The 19806-nt window shown below is 41.9% G+C and overlaps 1 protein-coding gene across 3 annotated transcripts in view; it reads right to left on the bottom strand.

Annotated features, from left to right (window-relative positions):
• DSP (desmoplakin) overlaps positions 1 to 19806 on the bottom strand; it is a 128730-nt gene that overhangs the window by 47328 nt on the left and 61596 nt on the right. For 2 of the 3 annotated variants that reach the window (XM_089516693.1, XM_089516697.1), the window contains exons 2-3: positions 10368 to 10499; positions 8692 to 9031 (exon numbers count right to left, since the gene is read on the bottom strand). In XM_089516693.1, coding sequence (XP_089372819.1) covers positions 8692 to 8915 — 224 coding nt within the window. In that variant the 5' untranslated portion in view covers positions 8916 to 9031; positions 10368 to 10499. The remainder of the gene's footprint in view (positions 1 to 8691; positions 9032 to 10367; positions 10500 to 19806) is intronic. The other variant, XM_089516695.1, reaches the window with a different exon arrangement.

Below are 19806 nucleotides of genomic sequence, written 5' to 3'. Positions count from 1 at the left end.
CAGAGATGGAAAGGTGTGTAAGCAATGCTATCATTTATTATATCCACTATGTTTTCTTCATGTAGATGCTTAGCCAACATATGGCCACTATCTTTGGGCAAGGGTAAATCCAATAGGTGAATAAAATATCAGAGAAGAGACAATAAGGAAGAAAACTGCTAAAATCTATAATCAGTTTTTAACATTTCCTCAAAATGTCACCACAGATCATGTTTTTGCCTCCAAGGAGTATTTCAGGTTCAGGTTTAGAAACTTTCTTTAAAAAGGAAGCAAACTGCAAGTTTATTCCTTCCTACCTTTAAAAAGGGGGTATTCTCATGGACCTAAAACTGCTGGATGGGGCATTGTGAAACTGTCCCTTGAAGTCACAGGGGACATCTTGAATTTTAATAAGTTTCTTTTTTAAAAAAGTGATGGGGTGTTGAAATCCACTTGGACCTTGTGTAGTTGTGCTCTCCTGTTTTGGAGCTCTCTGTTTTATCTCTACTACGGTTGACAGTAAAGACTCCTGTACCTTTAATGGTTGTGTACAAGAGGGAATTTCAACTTGGTTGCATGGCAAGCTACTTCTGCTGAAACCTGCTCTTCCACACAACCATTATGGTGCAGGAGCCCTCTTCAGTTTTCAATCTAGCAACCCTATCTCCAACACTCCTGCCACACTTATTCTTTCTCCAGAGTCTCTGATACCATGGGAGAAATTATTAATAACAACTATTAATTGGTAATATTTCTTACATCCCTCATCCCATCATCTAGGGGCTATCACTGGAACACAGGTTGCTATGTGCAAATTACCCATGATTAAACTATCTTAAGTGCTCTCCAGCCACTTCTTCAAAAACATCTGCTAACAGAGATGTTAAGCTTCCCGTGGCAACATGTTCCAATGATCACCTGTGACTTCCCCATCAAATTGGTAGTATCACTACATTATTTCTGCTTAAAATAATAACTGTTGCTGCACAGACATACTGCTCTTCTTCTTTACACTTTAAAAATATTAAAACAAAGCAAACAAGGAGTTTTTCAAAGCAATTCCTTAACTATACAGTATGGCCTCTTTTTTGAAATAGACTTGGGGCTATATCAGTATTCATAAAATTAAATTAGCAATCCAAGTGATTTATACTGAGTAGAAAGGGTGCTGGTAGGGCAATTACACGGTGCATTTTGGTAACCAGAAAATCCCAGAGGTCTTTGTGTTCAAGTTCTTCACTTTTCCCAATGACTGCATATATACCATACTTTGCAAATACCAAAAAAAATGCCTTTTTCAATTATGAGTGCTAGAATTATATTGTTTGTTAAAATACAAGCTGCTACTATGTTCATGTTAGATACATGGCTAGAGAGAGTGGAGGAAAAATGGCAAGTAGAAAGAAGGCCAGGGATTGCCAGCAGTTTGGCAATTGTGTCTCCATGATGAAGATCTATGGGCTTCAGGAAAAAAGGAGGCCTACTAGGATCATAGGCAGGAAAAAGACTAACCTTCAGGGGGCTTGGGCCTCCCACAAGGGAACAAGAAGGTTGGGAGTTTTCCTGCTTATTAGGAGCAACCCACTATAGAGGATATTCTGACCTTCTCTGATGAGAAAAGCATTACTCCTTCTAGGGTTTAACCAACTGCGTATTTTATCACCATTGACTGAATACTGTAACTAAAACACAAAGGAAGAGAGAAAGCAAGAAATATTCCTTCCTTCCTCAAGGCAGCTTACCAAGACTGGCATTTATTAGTTCTGGCTAAAAGACAGGTGACATTTCTAAAGACCTCTAATGACTCTCATCCCTTAGGCCTGGTACAACAAATCATTACAATATGGCTAAGAGCTTGAAACCAGACTGCCTGCTTGTGCACTCCCTGTCCCTTCCTCCTACAGCCACTCTCCAGTGCAATCCTTCCTTCTTTCTTTCCTTTCTTCTCTACCATAGTTCAGCAATATATGTGCATTACCCTAACCACAGCTCCCATTTCAACCAGGATTTGGTAGTCAAGGGTGGCAGTCAAATGGAAGAAATACTGTGTTAAAAGACCAGCAGTGGAAGGGACGGGGGAATTTATGATGCAGAGTGAAGGGAAAGTGTAGGGTTGCACAGACCACTTCTAATTACTCAAATGCAATTAAGAGATCAGCACAATTAACACCTGGAATGACCCTGAAGCTCTATCCAATACAGCAGTAGTTCTCAATCTTTGGCAATCCAGATGTTTTGGATTTTAACTCCCAGGATCCCCAATCACAGGCCAAAACTGTCTGGGCAGTGAAGTCCAAAACTTATAAAAGGTCAAGGGTGAAAGCCACTACACTATAGCACATTGGTTTGGCTCTTTTTATATTGTTTCGCCTATATTACTGGACTTAGGAAGGAGAAGCACAAATGTTTTGTGTATGGATATCAGTAAGTCAGCCTACCACGCCTTTGGAAACCTCAAGAGCTTCCCTGAGTTTATGGTAGCAAGGACCCCATCTATTTTAAAGAGCTGGAACCTTTTTTACTTTCTCATTTCTAATTACTATCTCATTATTCACTCAGTGCACATGGCTTCTCATCGGGATATTTTGCTTTTGGTGTTGCTCTCCAGTACTAATCCACCTACAGTGAGTGATTCTGTACATCTGAAGTGTGGATGGCAATCAGCTGGTACGCATTGCTTTTTATTCTGACCTGTTCATTAGTCACAGCATACACAGGACACTCCTTGCATGCCACAGACATACCAGGATGCAGTATCAGCCTTTCTTTACTAGTAAAGGACCCTGGTGCATTTGCTATGGGAAAGGATCTGCTAACAAAAATGAAGTAACTGGAGAGTGGGGGAGAAATCCTACTCAGGAAACAAAGCTGAAATTTTATGCTTCTTATGAGTGTACAGTCTGGTATTCCTACTTGTCTGTGCAAGTTATTTGGTAAGGTTGCTTATCACAGCAGATTTTAAGCTTCTGTATATTAATTAATTTGGAGGCAGGTTGTCATGCATTTGGTAACTGAATGCAGACCAACCTGAAGGAAAACTATTACCAAATATGTGTGTGTGTGTGTGTGTGTGTATCATATCATTCTAAACAGCAGGAACATGTGATGAAAAGCTAAGCTAACTGCTACATTAAATATATTGTGTCCACCTAAACAGACTACTTTTCTTTTTTACTTATAAGCAAGGCTGTGGGCCCACAATTCAGATCAGGGCCATAGGGAACAGGTAGGGAGAGGGCCAGGAAGAAAAGAATCCTTAGGTGCCAAGAGGTTTCCCCTTCCTTTCTTATCAAGACCAAGGTAAGGGGCCAATGTAAAAGAAAAAAGCTGTAGGGAAACTCACATACACTTGCTGCAATCCAGAACAGGACATATTTACTTATAAGTAAAAGGGGAAGAAAAGGAGGCTCAGTCACATGCTATGTATTTAGCACACCAGACAGTTAAGCCCTGAAAGTGTAAATTGTGAAGCAGAAACCCTCAATTTAAATCTTGCCATGGAGATTTCCAGGGACTCACCTAAGCTATTTATCCTTTCCTCATTAGAAACACACCAATTTCAGGTTGGCTAAGGATTTAAGGTGGCATCTCCCAACTGATGGCTTTCCAGACATGCAGCACTACACTTCTTTCATCTCCCAGTCAGCAGAGCCATGCTGGTTGGGCTATGACAGAAACAGTAGTCTAACACATTCAGAAGACACCAGCCTGAGAACGGTCATTCTAGGGAAATCCATTTGCAAACCTCACACACATGCTCAAATAACATGAAGGTATGTTTTTATTCTTCATTGGTCAAATCGTTTGCTTCCACAGGAAGCAACAACTCTGCAGTTACAGAAATGAAAACCAACAGCAGCCAAACATTCATGGGACACAAAGCCCTCTGACAATGATTCTAACTGGTGTACTCACAAACGCTGAGGTACTGATGGTTTGTGATTTCCAACAGTACTAGAGAAAGAAAGGGGAGAAACAAAGTAGCAGTTGAGAGCAATACTACAGTATCATTCCCTGTTAGTTGAAATACCACAGAAACCAGCCTCTTCCCCAATTCCCAGGATTAAAGAAGCTAGGAACATTACAGAGACAGCCTGCTGTTCAACCCTTGGGGCAGGGAGAGGCTGGCACTGCCATCTGAATAAGGTACTAGTTAATAAAATGAACAAAAGATGACACAGAATAAGCTTCAACTGGAACAGAACCCCACCCGCAAAAGTAACTTACATTGAAACTCAGACTGAAGTGCAGCAGCCTTTGCACTATAGCCATATACACCCCGACATGTCTATACAAAACTTCTGCTTAGATGTATTTTTGGTAGGGGAACCTTGGAAGATTAAATGGATGATCCTGAAGGCTCACTACATTTCTAAGAAGCATTATAAATGTTCAATAATGTTAATATTACAGGGGGAAAAGATATCTATAAGCCATACGGAAAACTAGCAAATAATTATTTCCAAGATAAATATTTAGGTATGCTTTTAATGTGTGCCTGAGTAATGAGGAGACATGCTTACAGAGCTTGGGAGAGTTACTTTTTTGGGAGTACAAGTCAAAGAATCCCTCAGGCAGCATGACAGCTGACTGGAGGATTCTAGAAGTTACAGTGCAAAAGAGTAACTTTTTTAATTCTGAAAATGTACCTCAACAACCGTGTGAGAGCCAGTGTGGTGTAATAGTTTGGGCACTGGATATGAATCTGGAGATCAGGATTTAGATCCCTGCTCAGCCATGGAAACCCATTGTGTGATCTTGGGCAAGTCACACTCTCTCAGCCTCACAAGAAACCAATGGCAAACCTGCTCACTCTGAACAACTCTAGCCAAGAAAACTCCATGGTACAGTAAGCTTAGGGTCACCATATGTTGGAAATGACTTGAGAACACACAACAACAATGTGGCCATTTATTGAAGGGGTCAGAGTTGTACTGTTTGTCTTTAAAAAGAGCCTTCCATTGTGTAATGTACTTCCTTTGTTTCCAATTATGTGTCTAGTTATAACCAGTAAATACCCTGAATGAACTACATCATTAAAAATGTAAACAAGCCATATTTTCCTGGGTCTATCTTGAAGCATTCTTTCGCAAATTCAACAGTAATTAAAGTAATTATAACTTTTGCCAAACTAATTGCTGTAAGCCTGTCATATAATCAGCAGGTGCTTTGGGACTAGATAAATTAATCTGTGGAATTTGGAGACATCGTCTGAGCAAAATCAGCATAGTCACCATATTCTGCAGTCTGTATTCTGTTTTGTATGTGTGTACATACGCATTCAGAGGAAGATCTATTTCTATGGACTTTCACACTAGACTGAAAAGTTGCAGTATAATACAAGAAGCACAACTACTGCACACATTCTGCTAATTCATCAATGGAGTTGCATGGTGGCCCTGTTCAAACCACATTTGCACAAATGTCAAGATGTGTAACAGCAAACGCATGATGAAGTGTTTCCACTAAATAAGAAAAGAAACTAAGCCTAGACCACCCATTGTTTTGAGACGTACATAAAAGGGAGAAGAATAAAAGAAAGAAGGACTTTCACTGCTATAGTTACTCTGTTGTATTTATACAGCCATGCACTTGTCAACATTCACTGAAACTTCATGGCACTTACTCCAATTCACAAGTCTTGGAGTTTAATATAGGAATGCCACCTTTGTCTCTAGAGTCCTAGTCCAATGTTCAAACAACTACACCATGCTGGCTGTCCTATGTGAAGGTACTTTATTAATTTGCCTGCACCCAGCCCCTCAGGGGGGAAAGGAATATGGAATTAGCACAAGAAATAAAGCTTTCAGTGTTCTGATATGGAGAAACAGGGAGGGGATGAGAAAGGAATGGCTTTCTAAACAGAGAACTCAGAAGGGGAGCTGAAAAACAAAGTAAGCTGTTTTACAGCCGCCTGCAGATGCATGCCCACACACAAAGCAGAGCCCAGGGTTTGAAAAATAAACAGCTGTGTTACAAGATGGACTGTGTACTTAGATTCTTATGGTTCATGCAGACAGAGCAGCTCAGGCTCCATTCCCATCCTAGACAATCTACATTCTTAGAGAGGTAGACTATCTCCTCTTTTCACTCTCACCAGTCTCCCTCCCACTTCAAATTAGAGATTTTTACTGGAACAGCTTCAAACGTCTTTTTATGGTACGAAGAAAGTATCTCCTTTCTGAGATGCCAGAACTCCCACACCTCTACTATTAAAAAAAATCTACTGAATGAACCTCAACAGGCAAAGCAGCCCGCCTTTGGAAAAGAAAGAATAAGGAGAAGAAACTTCTGCAAACAAAGCATTTCTAAATGGGAGGATCTGAAGCTCAAGTTTCCCCTGAAATTCACACCTTCTAATTCAGGGTAGAAATCATGCAACCCTCACATCTTCTTGAGGGTTCCTCACCATTGGTTATGATGGCTAAGGATGCTGGGACATGCAATCCAACATCTGAGGGACTGCAATCCTCATCCCTTTTAAAAAAAAAACCCTATTGACCCCCCTTCCCATGTAGGACCAGACTCCGGCTACTCAGCAGTAACAGAAAGGATCTGCACAATTTGCACACACACAAAAATTATGATGATCACTTTCACCTCTGAAAACAGACTGTGGGGCTGAGACAAATAAATGACACACAACACAAGACAAAGGGTGACTTCAGGCTGAGGTTCTCTCTCATGTAGAAACCAAATCCATGCTGGAGATGACATGCAGTATGTGCACAAACTTCCACATGTCTTTCTCATGTTTACATATTAATCAACTGTATGCACTGAATGACAAAGGGGTGGGATTGTAACATTATGATTGAAGACAAAACCAGATTTGTATGTACTGTTCAATCGATAAGAAGCAGAGGCTAGTCAGTGCTCCCTGATGAAGGTGTTTTCCCCACAGCCTGGATAAGTTACTTTTTAATACAACTTGCACAAAAACAACCAACAACCAAAAAGCCCAGCCAGCACTCTGGAATATGTGGTCCAAAGAAATCACTTCCCCAACTCTTTATATATTTCTTTTCTGCCTCTCTCAGGACAATAAACCCAATGCCCTTTCTCTTGGGAGAATTGAGGAGGAGCTGGACTATCCTTAATTCTCAGCTGGGAATCTCCAGTCTTTCCCACAGACTTAAAAGGAGTGTCTCTTCTGGGCGTCGGGGAGTCAAAGATCTTTATCTAGGTAAGATTAATTGCAACTCTGCAGTCCAAGAGGAAAGCCTCCAGAGTGAAGTAAAAAAACAACCCTAGTCTCCATAAAACCCCATCTATCTGAGGCCAAAGGCTCTCACACACTTGAGTTTATAGTGTTTCTTTTTCCCTTTGAAAGGTGTTCTAATCCCCACACACACACTAAAATTCATCTAACAAACACCAAGATCATAAGCAACAAGCAAGCAACCAAAACTTTTGAACTCAGTCCTGAGCTCATTTGTGTGTCTTTCCCCCCCCCCCAGAAGCCTTCAACGAAACAACCTTCCCACTTATTGCAACAGCTCAATAAATCTTCTCTCCCAGAAAAGCTCTAAAGAGAGAGAAATTTGTGGATTCATCATCTACCCAAAGGTACATGCATTCTGACCTTGATCCGTGTTTACATTCCAGGAGGAAAGTATAAACAATTCAAGCAGCCAAATGACAACCTAAAACCCATTCCTTTTCTTTTAAGTACAGTATCATCCCAAATCCACTGAACAGTCATATCTTTATGGGGCCAACCAAAGTGCACACAGTACATGTTGCAAGCTAAGCCATATGTACAAAGTATAGCCTCATTCAAAAGCTACCTAACAGACATACCTTTATGGGGCCAACCACAATGCACATGATGCATGTTGCAAGCTTAGCTAAAGATAAAGCTAAGCTTGCACCATGTATCATGTGCATTTGGGCTGGCTCCATAGGGATAAAGGTATCACTGTTTTTAAGATATCCAGGGGGTAGCCATGTTGGCCATATAGCAAAGGATAGCATCATCCAAAATCCACTAGTGATACCTTTATGGAGCCAACCAAAATACATGATACATGTTACAAACTATGCCATATAGCACAGTACAGCATCATCGCTGATCCACCCCAATGGAACAAACCCAAAATGCACATTATCTATGTTTAGGGGACCAACAAATGAGGTTGGCTTATGGGGCCAACCAAACTGCACACGATACATGTTGCAGGCTTAGCCATATAGCAAAGTACAGTATCATCCCAGATCTACCCAAAGGCACATGATACATGTTTCTGGGGCCAACCAAAATGCTCATGATACATGTTGCAAGCTTAGCCATTTAGCTAAACTTGCAACATGTAAGCTTTCCATAGTGCTAAGTAACATGTAAGCTTACCATGTAGCTAAACTTGCCACATATAAGCTTCCCATACAGCTAAGCAACATGTAAGCTTGCCGTGTAGCTAAGTTTTCAACCCCTGAACTTGCCATATAGTTCAGCTTGCAACATATAAGCTTTCCATATAGGTAAGCAATCTGTAAACTTGGCATGTAGCAAAGCTTGCAATCTGTAAGCTTCCCATACAACTAAGCTTGCAACATGGACCATGTGCATTTAGGGGGGCCCCATAAAGGTACCACTGTGGATTTGGGATGACCCTGTACTTTTTTTGAAGTCGGTGTCGACTATTATTATTATTATTATTATTATTATTATTATTATTTTGATGTGCTGTTGGTTCCAAGCGGGGCGCTTACACATAGCCATCGGAGCCGATGTCCCCTCCGTAGTTCTTCTGGATGTAGTACATCTTGTGGGTATGGCTGCTGCTTCCTCCCCCTCCTCCTCCTCCTCCTCCTCCCATCATCAGGTGGGGATTCATCTCGTAGCGCATATCCGGCCCGGACTCGGCCCGGACCATCCTGCCGCCCATGCCCAAGGTGTTGAGCCTCGGGTGGGAGCCTCCGCCGTTCATGCTCATGGCCTCGCCTGGCTCTCTCGGGGCTTCAGGGCTCTTCAGGAGAGGAGGAGGAAGAGCAAGGCATGCGGGGCTCCTCGGCCTCTCCAAGTCCTCGCAGAGCTAGAGGCACCCACAAACTTTTTAAAAACAAAAGAACAAGAAAAGAAGAAGTCACCCAAAGCTCTTCTTGGGGGAAGGAGAGAAGGAGAAAGAGAAGAAGGGAAGGGTCCGCTCAGAAAGAAGGAGGGGAGAAACTTTGGAGAGAAAGAAAGAGAGAGAGAGAGAAAGAGAGGTGGCTCTCAGTGGCGGCGTCCAGGTGCGAAGGCGCCTTTCCTGCTGCTGGTGGTTGGAGTGTGTGGCAGGAGGAGGAGGAGGAGGAGACCCAGCAGCAGAGACCCCTCCTTGCTGCTGCTGCTGCTGCTGCCACAGGAGGAGGAAGGAAGAAGACACACCTTTGGGGGGGGTTTAAAATGTCATATGCACCCAAGCCAGTCTTGGCCTCCTCCTCCTCCTCCTCCTGCAACCTCTGGGCGTGTGAGAGAGACAGAGAAAAGAGAGCAAGGGAAGAGCTGGGTGTTGGCGCCGCCTTCCCCTCCACCTGGGCCCAACCCAGAGGCAAAGGAGCCAAGGGCTGGGCCTACTACAGGACTCTTCCCAGCCCTTGGCAACCAGGAAAGAAAGAGCCGCCTTGGAAAGGCGCCCTGGCTGGGAAGCCTTGGCTGAGGAGCAGGAGGAGAGCTTGGCCTCCAGGGGAGAGACTCCTTGCCAGCTTCAAGGAGGGGGGCCTTCTGGGGCCCCAAAGAACCAAAGGGGGGGGGGGCTTTCTCTCACAGACCCTCTCTGACACACAACACATACAGGGGGAGCTGGGATGGCCATTTAACAAAGGCAAATAAAAATGCATCCGTGACATCTTTCTTGGCCAACTGAAATGCACAATACACACTTGTCCCTCCATATTCCTTAGAGGCACAAGACCCCCCAGGGATTTTGGAAAACCAGCAAATAACAAAAACACCATGTTTTTAACCTGAGAGGACACCTCTCTAGGAATCTCTAGGCCCTCCAGTGAAACTCTGTGGTCAACCTCTGACAGACACCAACCACAGAATTGCACTGGAGGAGATACAAAGGCCTAGGGGAGTGTTCCCTCAAGGAATCTCTAGGTCCTTCAGTGCAACTTTTAGTTAAAGTCAACCACACTCTCTCTTTAACAACATAAAAACCCCACCAAACAGGGATACCTTTGTGAAGTCGAAGGCTTTCATGGTTGGCATCCATAGTTTTTTGTGGGGTTTTCGGGCGATGTAGCCATGTTCAAGAAGAGTTTATTCCTGATGTTTTGCCAAATATGACCAAAGTACCAAGAAAATGGTTGCTATACGTTGGAAATTACTTGAAGACATACAACAACAAAACCAAGAAGATGTGCAAAGACATTTGCCATGTGCTAAACGGCAGCCTGCTGAATACCTGAGAACAGGTGAAATAACTTCCACATCAGAGGGGATGACTTCTGAATTAGGCTTGAGGATTGGCAAGTCTCCGCTTCAAATTCCACTTTTCCTGCTTTAGATGTCAAATGCCTGAACATTAATTGAGAACCTAAATGACAAGATAATGAAAAAGATGATGAAATCTTTTAATTAGTTTGCTAATTGCCCGCACTAAACATCATGTAACATCACTTGCATCCACCTCCACTTACATTATTGCTTGACAGACACATTCTCTGTACAAACCAAACAAGAAGATGAATTGGAGACAAACCAGTTAGCCAAGGTGGGTTGTAAAGGGTGTAAATGTTGGTGGTATAACAGATGTTAAGACTAGGAGGGAACCACATTAGAGGTCACATGAGCAAACAGTTAAACCACAACTTATAACCATTACTAGTAGACACTGGAGAAAGGATTAAATGACACCGAATGAGGCAGAATTTAATTCTTTCACACTCAGTGCGTTACTATTTTCATATGTGGCCAGATGAGCAATTTGGCCCTCCAGATATCATTGGACTGCAACTCTCATCAGTGCTACCTGGCCTAGTCAATGGTGAGGAATTGTGGGAGTTGCAGTCCAAAAACACCAGAAGGGCTATAGTTTCCTAGCTGACTCATTGCATTAATGTGTTCATGCTGGTAGAAATGGAGCATGGGAATATGAAGGATAAAAAATGCAATAATCCTCCACCCTTTAATTGTACAAGACTATGTAGTCAGCCACAGCTTATATGGGATTTGTTCGAGACTTTTTAATTTGTGACTGAGGCAAAGATGGCACCCCACTCCATGTCTAGGCTGACAGTTAATAATTCAATATTGTCATTGGGAAAAGTCTTTATACTACACCTGAGGGCAGCAGGCTAGTTTCAGAAGAGTGAGGACAAGCTATGTGGTTCTCACAACTCTCCTGTGTCCTCTAATAGAAGGAAGTGGCTCAGGAGACACCATTGCCCCTCAGCAGCTGCTGCCTGAGGTAACTGCCTCAATCTGAGTGTATGAACCACTGTGTATTCAAATGTGGTGCTGCCAAAATGCAGCATTTTAAATATTACTGAATGTTGGTAAACTTGGATGTAACATTTGAGAGTCTTTGTGGAAGGAAGGAAAAGGAAAACTCCCTCTCTGGTCGTAATCTGCCATCTCCCACAGCCCCATGGAGCTGCAGATGGCATACCCTAAATAGACTTATTGTCAGCATCTTGCACACATCCCCAGTTATGAGTAAATGTGTGTGTGGACACACTAGTGCAGTAACAAAGAGGGTTTTACAATAGGAAAGCACCCAAAATATTTCTCACAGAGGGTGTGGTGAACAATATTTCAGTCCTGTCAGACCTGGTTGACGTCTCAGTTGAAAAACTTGAAATGCCTCTTAGTTTTGCTTCAGGTGAAACAATGCGCCACAGCTGGTGCTCATTCTCCTCCACAGACAGTAAGAGAGGTGTTTCATGTTACCTTACCTCACAGCAAGGTTTTCTTGACAGGGAAACTGCAAGCTCAATTTTGTTGTTGTTGTTGTTAAAATATTTGCTGCCCTTGAAAATTTGGGGGAGAATTCTCTGCATTATGACTTTGTGGTAGGGATATGACTGTTGAAATCATTTAGAAGATTGAATGACTATAATAGACATATTTCCACCACAAATCATAACAAGAATAATTGTCCTGCAAACTTGGATCCACATGGTTTGAGTAAAATACTAGAAACAAGGGTTTAGATCCCAACTTGGCCATGGAAACCCATTCTGTGACCTTGGGCAAGGCATACTCTCTCAGCCTCAGAGGATGGCAAAGGTAGGTGGTAGGTTTGCCTTAGGGTCACCATAAGAAACAATTGGAAGGCACACAGCAACCAAGTCATTTTGATCAATGCTATTTTTATTCTGCTGCAGGGCAGGGCATTAGCTAACAACAACAACAACAACAAGATTTATTTATATTGCCTGCCTCTCCCTGTGGATCAAGGTGGGATTACAACATAAATGAAAATACAAAAACACAAAAAGTTGGATTAACCCCTAAACCCTCCCACCATTGGAAATAATAAAATTGGTAAGAGATCTTTGGCCAAATATTAGGACTACAAGCTTTAATGGGGCTGGTTAACTGAAGTATCAAGATGTTAAAATGTGCTTTCAATTAATTTATCACATGTATTAATATCATGACTATTGTTAATGGAGGCCGGTGCATGTTTACCTGATAGGTAAGACCCAGTGAGTTCAGTGAGTTCACTAGGCATGCATGGCTTCTCAATTTTAGCTTTCATTTGAAATCAGGGAATCATTTTCTGATCTGTTTCTGGTGGACGCATGGATACACAGGCACACATACATAATATTCAACATCACTTTAAAGAACATCTGAAGGCTAAAGTAGTAAAATATTTTATTTGGCATTTTAATTATAGCTACAACTATGGGTTGTATATATAATAGACTTGGTGATTAAGTCCATATGAAATCTTTCATGAAACAAAACATTGGCTTACTTCATGATTTTGCAGGGTACTAACAAGAGTTACTAAGCATTTGCTTCTATGTTGAGTAGAAGCTTCTATGTTGAGAGTTAACCTTGGCTCTAACCACATCTCAGTGTAAGCTTTAACCACACTCTTGAAAAATAAAGTATTAGAAGTTGGTTGTGCTCATGATTCAGAAAAATAGGACGAGTGACTCCTTGGGGCTAAACAGGGGGTATGCTGACAAATGTACTTGCATATTTTCTGAAGGCAGAGGGATCTTGTTACACCTTTCAGACTGAACAAAAGGCATTGTAGCATAAGCTTCCTAGACTTGGTCTTTCACTCAGTCCTCAAAGGTGCAACAAGATACTGATACTCTTTGAATACTGATATTCTTGACAGAGATGGCTGTGTCTCCGATGTATACATTCTGCTGCAGGGCAAGTAACAGCTCCTATAGAATGAAGTTTTAATTCGAGAGAGCAATATGACATAAAGAGTATAAACACTTCCCTCCTAAACAATAATTTTTAAAAGTTGGAGGATCCTTCTGTGTCATGTTTACCTTAGCCCTAAATTGAAAAAAAGAAAAGAGGATAGCCAACTATATGAGTAGGAAGGTGAATTACACCCAGAAAGGAGTTACTATATTGCTTAATTGCTCCCTCAGAGCAAATAAGATTTGTCTTGTTGACTGAGGAGAACCAGAAGAAAACTTTGGGTCTGAGCCATAGCTGACCCATTATGCTTTTAACTTTGGTAGCTCTGGAGGTGGAAGAAAGTAAACTGGAAGCTAGAAGAAGAAAAGAAGCAGCGCTTGGAAAGGTTATTTCAAAACTTAACATGCTGGTGTCACTTGCCTTTGTTAGCCTACAAAAGCAATATGTTACAAGGAAATCTATTACTTATAATGCAAATGTGCTGGGAGGCTGCAGTATTTGTTGCCGTTGCTCTTGGGTTTTCTTTTAAAAATATCCAAATTATATTTGTGTTGTCCTGGACTATTTTCAGGCAATTCCTGGCACCAGTTGCAACATTTTATTCCCACCTATGAGTGGGTGTCTTTAATTCTGAGACATCACAGAAATATGCTCCTTTTTCTTCTTCCCCTTTAAGAAAAGAGTTACAGCACACCAGTGAAATGGCACCTTTGCATCCTGTTAAAAAAAACGAGAGGAGAAAATTTGCCCTTCACACCATACGACTGCCTCAGCAAACCATGGTCCAGTTTTACAAAAACAAACTAATCAAAACACCTTGACAAACTTAATGCAGATCCAAGAAATAGCAATAACCACTGCACAAAAAGAACGGATCAGTGGATGTAGTGGCAACAAGACCCAGCAAATATGTGGCAAAACCCAGAGGGGTTTATTGTGAGAAGTTACACTCCTTTGGATTAATGTGGAAGAGCCATGGGACAGATTGAAGGAGTGGGAATGCTATCCATCTTCTTTTCAGGCAGACAGAACTGAGCCTGACTTAGTCATTCCATTCCCCTTTTCCTTCCACTTTGAAACCACCCCATTTCCACCACAACCCATGTGCCATAATTTACTTAGAAAACACTCCAAAGGAAAACAGTGTCAGCAGTGTACATTCAACAGAGCAGGAACCTGATATTTGTTTCTTACTCCTTTTTGTTTGTTATTAATATTTGGTGATAGTGTAAGCATCATCATTATCTGTATTAGTTCGTTTTGCTAGGACATACGTTGTGTGTCACACTAAACTCAGGAAAGCCTGTTATTGTCGTCCTTGTTAATTAGCAAGGCTAACTAATATATGAAGATCTAAAGACACATAGGCCCCATTCCCACTCGCTCATTTGTGCTGGATGGAACTGGGCAGATTCGGGTCTCTCCACCCCCACCCCGAATTCCTCTGGAAGCAAGTGCCCACTTTTATATACCTTATTCAGAGTAATTTATCCCTGAATGCCATTTGCAGGTACCGGTTTAAAAGAAGGCTCCTTTGTGATCCTTTGCTGTCAGTCAAATGCAGTTGCGCTTTCGTCAAGGTGATGTTTCCTACAGCAATTGGCCAAGCGGATGGGTGCTTCCCCCCATCCTTATTTTAAAAAACTGGTGGCAGTGTATGCATATTTTGTCAAATTTAAAAACCTCAAGGGGTGTGTGTGTTGTGTGTACTTGGGTCACTACAGATTATGTATCTTCCTCTGCCTCCGTTTTCAACTCCAAAATGCAATCTAATGCCATCTCTACATCCTCCCTCCTTGCGACCCCAGAATGCCTCATACACATACAATAATAATAATGATAATGATAATAATAATTAATTCTTCACCTCGGAATGCCATCTCTGCATCCTTTGCTTTCCCTCAGCCTCCCCAGAAATCCTTACAGACATATACAGTAACAAAAGCATTCTGTATCAATTTGCCAAATTGAAAGAGACATATTTGTAACATTCGCATTGTAGCATTCGCATATAAAAAATAATTTAGAAAAAAAGCCTCTTGCAAAGTGAGGTGCCGTTCTGGGAGTAAGCTAATGAAAGGGAAATGTAGCACAAGCAGACGCATTCTATCTACAGTCAGCCCTTCTTATACACGGATTTGTTATACACGGATTCAAGCATACATGGTTTGAAAGTGTTCCAAAAAAGTATAAATTTCAATGATCAAACCTTGATTTTCCATTTTTATAAGGGACATCGTTTTGCTCTGCCATTATATTTAATGGGACTTGGGCATACACGGATTTTGTTATACACGGGGGATCTTGGAACCAAACACCAGCGTATAACAAGGGTCCACTGTATATGTATCACCCTGTAGCAAAAAGCATTCACATAGTCTGTCAAAAATAAAAAATAAAAAAGAGAGAAAGTTGCCTACGAGAGGGAGACTTGTCCATTCTGTGTCCTCCCTCTGACCTACCCTGAACTTGACCCTTCGTCCTGCTCCTTCCTTTTTCTTCTCCTCCTCCTCCTCCGTCACCCCGATTCTGCCCTTGGCACCCTTTCTCTGGCTCCTTCCTTTTCCTCTTCCTCCTTCCAATTCTGCCCTTCATGGCCCCCTTCTTTCCTCCTGCTCCTTCATCCCCCTCCTCCTCCTTCGCCCCGATGAAGGGAAGGAATGTTCTGCCCTCTGCCCTCCCTCTGACCTAAATCCCTGCCCTGAACTTGACCTGATCATAATTGGGGACAAATTCATATTTTCCGGACCCGGTTTTTCCCAAAAGATACAGCTTTTACCCCACTTTCAAAAGACCCACGCCAAGGGGCATTTGCCCCTGAATGGGTGTGAAAGCCTCGATTTCGCTTGTGAAAGGATCGGGGCCAATATGAACTTCCTGTGGTTAATCCGGGTTCTGATCTGGGGTAAAAGGTAGTCTGAATGGCCCCTAAAAAGAAATGTGCCATGTGCAAAGAACATACTTTGACAGCACTCCATTGACCAAACTATATTTGCTCAGTTCCAAAACTAGCTAAAGAACTTCAAGTTGGATGAAACAACCCTCTGAGTATCTGAGCACATATCCAGAGTGCATGCATAATATGCCTCTGTGTTTCCATTAATTTCTGGCTCATGATAGAGTATCTTACACAAGTAATGTCAATTTCAGCCCCTAAAGCATCTTTGCCTGGCTCTAGTGTCCATATCAAATTCCAGTTAACCATCATCACAATCATCATCACCACCACCACCACCACCACCATGAAAAAGAAACAACCAATATTAGAAAAACAAGTATTAGAAAACTGCGGGATAAGAATTTGAAAACATAGTGATGTTAATCTGGATCAGTATATAGAGGGATCTTGTTGCACCTTTGAGACTGTGCTGAGAAAGAAGTTAGTCACAAAGGTGCTACAAGATACTTTGCCTACTGAGGGATAAAAAGACAGGCATGCTGAAGACAAAATAGGGGAAAGAATGTGATAAGAGATTGTCACTCCTTATGATCCTTGCAAAGAAAAATATTGGTTGTTCAAAATAATTCTTTGCCTCTCCTAAATTCCCCAAACCAGCAAGGCCAATGATTGTATGTGAATGCTGCCTTCAGACTGTCATATTATTTCCCTAAGGCTAATCCAAAAGGTAAGGAAATAAACTATAAGGGCGAGCCTTTTCTTACCTGTTCATTACAAGCTTTACTTGGCTCAAAATTATCTCCTACATTGCTGTTAAAGACATCTTATTTGCCTCTGGCCACCCTTGAGTTATGAGATCTTTTCTCATTCAGGTATGCATTCAAAACCCAATTTATTATAAGGAGTAGCAAAACCAAACTGTCTTTGGATTTAATTATGTGTGCTGAGCATCCATGAATGGATGTTGTGCCTGAATTGTTCTTCATGCTTTCAAAATCTGTCAGACAAAATTAAGAAGTATAATGGGATAGATTTTAAATAAAAACATTTGCTTATTTATTATTTAAAACAGAGGTTGGGAACCTGTGAGATCTTGGAACACAGATCCTATCACCCCTGATCATGGAGCATGCTGGCTTCCACAAAAGTTGGAGGGCCACACATTTTCTGCCTCTAGTGTACAGCTTGTATGATGCATGAAAGAGATAAGAATGATAAATGGCATTTAACATGCTGGAATGATTGTTGATGGTGCAGTTTATGAAAACAGGATCACACGTGGTAAAGTACACACTGTGACTTGCCTTAAAAAATCACGAATCATAGGTTTAAACTGCACTGCAGAAATAATGCAGTTTGATACCCCTTTAACTGCCATGGTTTCATGCTATGGAATTCTGGGATTTTTAGTTTGATGGGGCACTAGAACTCTATGACAGGGAAGTATAAATATCTCACAGACCGAATACCTCACCAAACTACAAATCCCCAAATTCTATAACACTGGGCCATGGAAGTTAAAGTGATGTCAAACTGCATTATTCCTGCAGTGTAGATTAGACCTAGGCAAGCTTGCTGCAGGATTTAGCAACTAACTTTTTCAAATTCTGATATTTACTCTTATCATATGCTGTACAACTATTGTTTTTAACAGAAGAAACACTTTTGCTCCTCTTATAGCCACCCCACCCAGTCTTGAGAGGCTGCTCTTGGCTCCTTGGTTGCAAAAGCCACTACATTCACATTTGGATGCAAATAGTGTTAGTAATAATTTTTCTCTTCTGTAATGTTTCATTCACACTCACATCAGCGCTCCAGGCATAGGCGTGCCCCAAGCTATGGTAATTGCTGGAATTAAAGTTGCCGCCTAAGTGCTTTTGGGCAGCACTGGATAAGCTGGTACAGCAGCTCAGGAGAGCCTGAACATTTCTATAAGGCGTACCCTGTACCATGCTCATTATGTGGCCTGTAGGGAGTCTGATTTATGACAAGTTTACATTTATAACCTGCCTTTCCTCCAAAGATTATAAGACAGTGCATATGGCTTTCCTTCTCAATTCTGTGAGGTAGGCCGAGAAAGAGTGACAGGCCCAAGGTCACCCAGCGTGTTTTACAACTCAGTGGGGACTAGACACTGGCTCTCCTGAGTCCCATATGCTATAACACATTTGCTTTCAAATAACACACTTTCGGATGCTCAGGCACAACTGTATAACCTCCAACTGCCTCAGTTAGTACGGACAGTCTTGATCAATCCTCTGCCTTCACACCTTTTCAGCTTCTCTCTCTTCCTTCCAACATTCCCCTTTTGTCCTCAGCTTATTTAATTTCTGCAAAGTGAGTTGAAAGTGCAAAAGCAGTTTGCATTCAATTAACTTAGCAGAGGAGACAGGAGACGGAAGCGGTGTACAATTTTGTTCTTCCTGCCTTACTCAGGCCAGAGCAAACTGATGCAGCCCATTGTAGCTTGGTTGTTTTCCCCCATTAGTAACTTTGCCATCTTGATCATATTCAGACATTGTTTGACCATATGTGCCCCAGTTCTCTTCTGGGAAATGCTGGAGGATATGCAACTGGAAGCAGCTCTTTGTCTTCTCATAAAACTCTGCCCTCAGAAACAAAGGGCATGGGACAAGTCTAAAACAAGACCCAGTACAGAAGAATAGCTCTAGCTAAATTCCTGCATCCTCTTTGGTTTTTCCCCCACATCATGGGATATAAGAGAAATATAAAAGGCCAAGGTCCAGAGCAAGAATGCTGATCATGTAGTCTCCTACAAGGATGGTGCAGTCATGGTTGGAGTGTGGGGCTAGGACTCAGGGATTCCAGTGTTCAAATCCCTTTATAGGGTTCCCTATAAGTTGGACTTGACTTGTATTCGTTCAGTGGCTGTGGGTGACACAATAGGACTTTAATCTGTCTTGGATAAAATTCAGTGTTACTGTAAATACTGTCATATTGGTGCCACTCTCCATCAACAGGAATAACAAACAGAGTAAAGTCCCCCCCCCCCAAAGCCTAATGTAGTAGGACACTGAACATAAGAAAATGAGTTTATTTCCAGCACCAGTATAAACCGCTTTTTCTTTTCTTTAAAGCCACAATTAGTTCATTACAAAGTCACCACAAAGCTTTGGATATGTACAACCTTCTAAAATCGCCCTGCTAAACAAAGTGAAGAGGGTAAACATGAGGGGAGGGCCTTTTTAGTAGTGGCATTCAAATTACATACTCTCCAACATTTTATAAATGAAAACCAGGACATGTGTGGCCATGTCCAGTCACCAGTCTAGTCCATTTCTTCCTGTGAGATGTAGACTGGGGACACTACCCATACCCTCCAACATTTCACAGATGAAAGCAAATATTTGGGGCTGACTTTGAAGAGTTGTCAGAAACATCACCTGGTCTAAAGAGCTGCCACCAGATTGCTGATGACGGCTGGCTATGGGGAACTCACAACTCCTTTGCTGCATCAGCTTCAGTGACTGCCAGTCCATTTCTGGGCACAATTCAAAGTGCTGGTTTTGACCTATAAAGTGCTACGTGACACAGGTCCAGGTTATTATGAGGACTGTATTCTCCCTTGTGAACCAGACTGTGC

Source organism: Sceloporus occidentalis, unplaced genomic scaffold (assembly GCF_023333645.1).
Source record: "Sceloporus occidentalis isolate IW3139 unplaced genomic scaffold, rSceOcc1.0.p SCAF_3, whole genome shotgun sequence".
Lineage (NCBI taxonomy): Eukaryota > Metazoa > Chordata > Lepidosauria > Squamata > Phrynosomatidae > Sceloporus > Sceloporus occidentalis.
The sequence above is the reverse complement of the archived record's forward strand: the minus strand, read 5'-3'. Positions and strand labels throughout refer to the sequence as shown.